Here is a 7,179-nt window from a genome sequence, read left to right as displayed (position 1 = left end):
CGCTCGGGGCCGCGGCCCCTTTAAGGCAGGTAGCGGCGGCGGGGGCGGGGTGCCGGTGCCGCGCGCATGCGCAGGGCCGTGACAGGAGCCGCGGCCGCGGAGCGGGCTGTGGCGGCCGGCAGCGCCATGGGCTGCGGCGGGGGGGCCTGAGCCTGCCTGGCGGCGTCCGCCTGCCTGCCTCCCTCCGCCTGCCTGCCTGCCTCCCTGCCTGCCTCCCTGCCTGCCTCCCTCCCTCCCTCCCTCCCTCCCTCCGCGCTGGGCCCCCGGCCGCCCATGGCGGAGCCGGGTGCCGAGGAGCCCGACGAGCGTCTGCTGCTTCTGGTGGAGCCGGCGCCTCAGGCAGGGCCACCCTGGCGGGGGCCGCAAAGGGTGAAAGCCGCCCCCGGCGGGGCTGTGAGGCTGTGTGGGGAGCTGGGGCTCGAGGAGGAGGAGGAGGGTGAGGAGGACTCGGGGCCCGAAGGGGATGGAGAGGACGAGCCTCTCCTGCGGGCGTCGGGCCGCGGCCGCCGAGCGGGCGCCGCCTGGGACAAGGAGCCCCGCGCCGCCGCAGGTACGGCCCGGAGCCGCCGCCGGGCTCGGCTGAAGGCGGAGGGCAGCTGCAGGGGGAGCGCCAGCGCGGCTCGGGGCAGGGTGGCTTTGCTCGGGGAGGGCTGACGGGGTTAGGCTGCCCGGGTGTCTCCGGCGGGAGAGGTAGCCCGTGCCCGGTCCTGCCCTGCCCTGCCAGCGAGGCTCGAAAAATACCTGTAGGGACTAGTACGCTCGATGTGCCGTGCCCGATGCTTCCTTGAGGTGTCCCTGTCTCACAGGGAGCTGATTGCCAGCTTTTATGGGAAGGCAGGGTTATCAGTGAGGGGCAGAGGTGCGTTGCCCTTGCTCGGCTTGTGGGCTCGCTGACGAACAGTCTTTGAAGGGAAAGTGCTGTGAATGGCTCGAAGTTCAAATGCTTTGTCTTTATGTGCAGGGTTGCACGAACTCACTTACGTCTTCGTGAGTGTCTCCACTGTTACTTGTCCTTGTTCTCTGTCTTCTGTTTTGCTGGGCTTTGCTTTGTTTGTTTCTGTCATGTTTTTTGAAACTTCTGGCTTTGCATGTTTTGCAGACTGTTCTGTGATGGGACTGGCTGCTGCTTCCTGAACACTTGGCGAACTCTGTCAAGTTTTCTATTTGTCAGGCCTATTCCAGCAATTACTTACTGGTGACCCCCATCTATTCATCCTGTAAAGAAAACTTTACTATGTTTCTGTTCTTTGCTCCAATCATCTCTTCGCTTCTTTGTGCCATCACGTGTGTTAAGAGTTTTAGATGTGGACTCTTCTGTCATGTTTTTGGTTTTCATCAAAATTTATCTGCTTTCCATGTTTTGAAATCCAGTCTTGAAGAGAGCAAGTAATGTGATGTGAAAACTCAGAAATGCAGGAACTTAGTTATCAATTTGAAAAGAAGCATAAGCGTGGCTGTTATCTAATTCTAAATATAGGGGCAAGATGATAAACTACACAATATTTATTGCTTGATTTTTTTCCTTTAAACTTTCAAGTTTTCTGATTCTGTGCGACTTTGTAAATAGATGTACATCTAGGAAAGGTTGGCTGATGAAAATCTGTGGACTTCTATCACTTAATAGCATTTGCTGTTGTAATTATACCATAGGATTTCTTGCTAGAGACTGGTAAAAATTGTTCCTTTTGCAACAATGGTGTATTAAATAAAAAAAAACCAAACCAAACAAAAATAAAAATCCCATCAATTTGAGCAAAATAAGTTATGCTAGTAACTTTTTTTTTTGGTAGCCACAGAGAGCTTTTGCTAGTTTACTGTGTTTAACTATAAGAAAAAAAAACAACCCCTCATCTTTTGACCAATGGCCCCAAGTGCAGACCAGACCTGTAATGCAAACATGCCATTAAAATGTTAGAGTTCTCATGTCTTGTTCCCACAAGACTTAAGATGTGTTAATGAGACAGTGCCTCTAGCAAAACATAGTAGTTAATGCTTCAGAGTGGAGACTAGAGCCGTGGGTCTTGCACCACTGGGGAAATTAGGATGGTGAATGCAGAGATCCCTACTTGGGATCTGCCCCAAGAGTATGTAAGAAAATCTCAGAACTGTGATTGATCACAGCATCTCATCTCTTGCTCTTGTTTCCTTGTCCTTACCTTTTCTGTGTGTCTAACACTTGAAGGTACAGGATTGTTTCACATGTCAAGTGGAACAAATGTGCAACAGATGTTATTCCTGCATGTTATTGCAACACGGAGAGTGTTTTTATAATGGAATTATGGTCAGAATATGAGACTGTATAGAAGAAGATGGAATTGTTTGAAGGGACTACCTTTAATCACATTAGTGTTAAAGTAGTATAAAGCTAGTTTAGTATTGAAGGAGTTCATACATATTACTCTTGTAAAGTGTATTAGTTTAGCTTATGCTAACTTGACGGAAGAACAGGTTGAGGTGTATACGTGGATGATAGTATTCGTACCTTCTTTGGCATATCCTCATCATTCCAGTATAGCAGCTTCACAGCCTTAGGCCTTGTCCAAATTAATTTGAAAAAAGTTATTGAGCTTGGTGGTTAGACTGTGTGTGTGTGTGAGCCCTGGTCTACTGAGTGGGAGTTTAATGAGAAGAGTAGTTTCAAGAGCAGTTGCAAGAAAAACCTTGATTAGTTATAATTGTAAGTTTAGAGACTGTACTGGGAGTAAGTTGTGACCATAACATACTTTCACAGTGGAGAACTTGATTAAAATAATTTTTGAAGAAGAAACCAACTCAGAAACCCCTGCCATATTCAGCAAATACTAGCTTCAATGAAAATGGCTTATTTTCACATGGAGAGTGTTGATAAACTGAAAGGAAGCTTCTTAAAACTGCCAGTTTCCTTGTTTTCAGCCTATATATTTTTTGTACAGCCACTTCACTGTGGTAACGAAGGCTTTCCAGTAGCACAGTAGCAATACTGAACAAATCGTAAGTTTCAAAAATTATTTTTTTTTTAATTTGATTTTTAATTGAATATATTTTTCCTGCAGTTATCTTTTATGTTAGAAAAGACATGGTTGAAGAATTTCCTCAAGGCAGTGAGACTTCTTATGGTTTTAGCTTCTGGAATGAATGCACACAAATTAAAAACTGACCTCTGAGAAAGTTGTCTTCCAGATATACAACTTCAAGCCCTGTGATATAAAGTTTATCTGTAGGTCCTCTTCATCTGGAAGATTAATGTGCAGAGCAACTTAATATGGATGTTGTATTTCGTTTGGTAACAGTATAATGCACAACCTTGATTTTGCTTTCACTGACAGAAATATGTAGTAGTTGCAGCTCGGCAGTGTGATGTGATGTTTCTCATGTAGAGATAGTTGAGGCTTGAATATAGAGTAAGAACCACTGCTTTAAAGTGACTTTTCCCTTAAGTGTATTGTGGGTTTTTTGGTTTATTTCCCTAACTCACTTAAGTACTTTGTGACAGGGAAGTCTTAGAACCGTTTCCCTCTCTCTTGGTGGCTGACTCTATGAAATGCGATTTATTGATTGTCCCTGACACTCCTAATGAGTCTTAAAATTAAACTGTAGTTTATTGCAGAAGTATTGGCCAAGTAGTCTAACAGATTCTGATCCAATGGGCTACAGTTGTTGATCCTTGAGAATGAGCTGTTATTAGTTTTAAGGCTTCCCTTCCTGTTGCCAACTTGTATTAAGGTTTTCTGATGTTTTATGCTTTTTAGTTGTTTTTGTCTGGAAGCCATGTTATTATTTGTGAGTGGTTCATGCAAGCAAGTGGTAATGCCCTAGAAAACTTCAAAGAATGTGCTGTGCTACAAAAAGGTGTTCCAAAACATCAAGAGTGATTTTTATTATTTATTTTTTTATTTGGCTGTCCACATACTGTTTAGGAGTACCTTTTCTGAATGGATTCTGTGTCAGTTGTCAGTTCAGAATAATGTATGTGTTTTGTTTTATCTTGCATTTCTTCAAGTGCTGCAATGGGAAGATGGCGACTTCATCTATGAATGTTTAATTTAGAATAATATAGCTGTTTCTTAATGCAGAAATGAACCCTAATGCACAGACCCATGGAAATGCACTCTGTAAGAATGTGGATTATTTCTAGCCTTAAGTAAGATACAAAAATCTACAGTTTCAAAACTTGCAAAGAAATAATTTGAAAAAGTTTAAAGAGCAACAGAAGTATTAACTCCTGGCAACTTCTTTTCTAGTAATCTTTCTAAATGTTTGCATAGAGTCACAGAGTTTGCATAAATGCCTGCATAGAGCTGATCTTTTGGTCAGTATGTAAAGAAATTCTGCAAGTAATTGATAGTGTTTTAATGTTGGAATGGTGGTGGCATGCAGTACTTCACTGGGATATTGGTGCCGCTTGTCAGTGCTACATGTAACGGATTGTTTTGTGAATAACATTATTGTGTCTTAGCAGATAATGAACGTTAGCCAAGCTGTTAAATGAATGGTATGATACCATTGTAACAGTTAGTGGGTGATGGACAGTTTACGTTCAGGTAGCTTTCTCTACTAAAGGACACAAAAATCTTAATAAAAATGTTATGTAAAATCTTCAGCATTTTTTTTACAGATATGATTTTGAAGGGATTTTTCTCTTATAGTCTTCCTTATGTAAATAAAATTTTTAAAAAAATCCTTGAAAAGTATAAACACTTTGCAGGGGTAGTCTCAAATTAGTTGTTGCTGATTCAGCTGATTTACTTTAAACAAAAGGTTGATTAGATGTGGGTAGGTCAGTGGGAAAACTTGCACTGATTTAATGGACCGGATTTTTCAGCCTGCTATTGAATGGGCGTTAACAGGAAAGGCTGTTAGCTTTTCAGTGTGTTTACTCATGTTGTTAATTCGTAGTAAAAATTACACTTAAGTTTGCTTCTTTTCTTATTTTTCAGGGCATACAGGACATGCTGCTGATATGAATATATTTTTAGATGATCCAGAATTTGCAGAAATTATTCTGAGAGCAGAACAAGCTATAGAGTGTGGAGTTTTTCCAGAAAGAATCTCTCAAGGATCCAGTGGGAGTTACTTTGCCAAGGATCCAAAAGGGGTGAGCATGTTACTGCAAAATCAGAGACACTATCAGCAACAAGTTTACAATGGAAATTTAAAAATTCTATTTAAATGGAAATTCACTTAAATAAGTTGTTCAATAATTTATGGTATGCCAAAATCTCTGTTGGAAAAATCAACGCAAATAATATTTAGATTTCTAATTATGTCTTGCAGCATAAGCTAAGCCCAAGTAACTATTATTTATCTGTTGCAGTTTTATGATGTTTTGAATGTTCTGCATCGAAGAAATATGGAGGAAATAAAAGGGCCTCTTTAATGTCTGAAAACAATTCAGAAATTCTGTTGTTCAGAAGCTAATATTTTGGGTTTTGTACGTTTTAATTGATTCTTGACACAACTGAGCTTCTGATTTGGGTACTGTTTAGGTTTCTATATAAAAAAACCTACCTTTTTACTTGTACTTGTCTGCTGAATCTTAACTTGAAGATTTGGTTTCCCTTCCCTTAGTGGTAAATGGTACCTTGAATAGTGATCATCAAAGAGGTGTCCTAAGGTTACTTTGAGGCAGAGAAGTAACAGTTGCGTAAATATCTTGCTTGAAAAGTTACATTGGTTAGCATTATTTAGTAAGATAAAATGATGTCTCTGACATCTTTTCACATTGTTTTCTTTAAATCAGATATACTTTCTCTGCTTACTGACCTGTTCCAAAAAAGAAGACTCCCAACCCCCACACCTTTGTTAATATGTCATATCTGATTTTATTTTAAGCTCAGTCAGCAGTCTTCTGGTCTTAGGTAGATGTAGGTGTTCATTAATCCTGAAGATCCCAGCTGTGTTGGACGTGGAAGTTGTAACACTTTAAGTCCCTAGGTTTTCAGAACATATTCAGGTTGTTGTACTTACCTGCATCCCCCAAACTGTCATTTCCCATTTGCTTAGGAAGTATTATTTTTTTGTTTAGCTTTTATTCATATTATTGGTCATTACATATATTCCTGTTTTGCCACTTAATTTTCATAGATGTTTGGTTTGTTTTAATGCCACTTTTCTGGTGGTAAGATTTTACACTTTATTGAATGAGTGATTTTTAGAATAGTTACCTGACTTAGAAATAAATTCACATATTTGTATTAAGATGGAAAGTGGCAGGACTACCCCTTCAAAATCTTCTGCACATTGCAGTTCATACTCCTGTGTTCCAGGAACATTTGTTAGTAATGACCCCCTTCATTCTGGTGGAGGAGAGCCAAAGTAGGTTGGGAAGTAAGGTCTCTTTTTGAAACTGGAAAAAAAAAATTCTTTCTCTAATGGCTTTGTGGGATTCTTGCTGTCGCATACAATGCTGTTAATATGAAAACCTGTTCAAAGTTTCAGCAGACCTTTTAAACTTAAGGTCACTTCCCTACTTCAGTAGGTTTTCAGGTTGTTTGGTTATATATACATATTCAAAATTTATACTGTTTTTAAAGAGGTATTTTAAATTAGGATTGTATCTTATTTCATACGCAATAGGAAGAAATCTTAGTAAGTAACCAAATACTGGTTTAAATCAATACTTTTTCAAAAATTCAGTGCATGATGTGTCTAAAGAGTATTCTACAGTGTTATGCTAAAAATGCTTTAAAACTGGTTAAGTGGGGTTTTCTGGAGTTTTTCTTAATGCTGTGCAATTGAGATCTTTTAGTCTTAGAAAGTTAGTTAGTAGGGAAATTACTAAAAAAAGAATCATACTTGTTCTGGATTTCCATATGTGCAAATCTGTTTTGTCTGAAGCCTCTCCAGGCTGATTTTGCGGTTTTTTGGTGACTAGCAAATGCCTGAGAGACTCACTGTGCCCTGGGGCTAATGAGAGAGTACTTACACATTATTTTTGTAACCAACAGTATTTTGGATGGAGCAACTTATTTCCTTGTTTCTTATGTGGTGATTTTCTTGTTGGTTTTACTTCTGGTTTGCAGTGAAGTGTTTTTCTTCCTAGTTAAGTTCATAGTAGTGACTTGCCCTCCCCCTTCATGCAGGTCATTGATTTGAATGTAAGTATTTAGGAGAAATAAAGACTAAAAAAACACCTTTTTTTTTTTTTTTATGTGGAGCAGAAAAAATTCATTGCAAAATATGAAAGTATTTGCCAACATG

At 40.2% G+C, this 7,179-nt stretch overlaps 1 protein-coding gene across 3 annotated transcripts in view; it reads left to right on the top strand.

The window, feature by feature from the left end:
• The first annotated feature begins 237 nt into the window (after positions 1-237).
• The window catches only part of PI4K2B (phosphatidylinositol 4-kinase type 2 beta), a 22,585-nt gene continuing 15,643 nt past the window's right edge, over positions 238-7,179 (top strand). For 2 of the 3 annotated variants that reach the window (XM_052780326.1, XM_052780325.1), the window contains exons 1-2: positions 238-550; positions 4,917-5,074. In XM_052780326.1, coding sequence (XP_052636286.1) covers positions 274-550; positions 4,917-5,074 — 435 coding nt within the window. In that variant the 5' untranslated portion in view covers positions 238-273. The remainder of the gene's footprint in view (positions 551-4,916; positions 5,075-7,179) is intronic. The other variant, XM_052780327.1, reaches the window with a different exon arrangement.

Source organism: Harpia harpyja, chromosome 2, assembly GCF_026419915.1.
Source record: "Harpia harpyja isolate bHarHar1 chromosome 2, bHarHar1 primary haplotype, whole genome shotgun sequence".
Taxonomy (NCBI): Eukaryota; Metazoa; Chordata; class Aves; order Accipitriformes; family Accipitridae; genus Harpia; species Harpia harpyja.
This window is presented reverse-complemented; position numbering and strand designations above follow the sequence as displayed.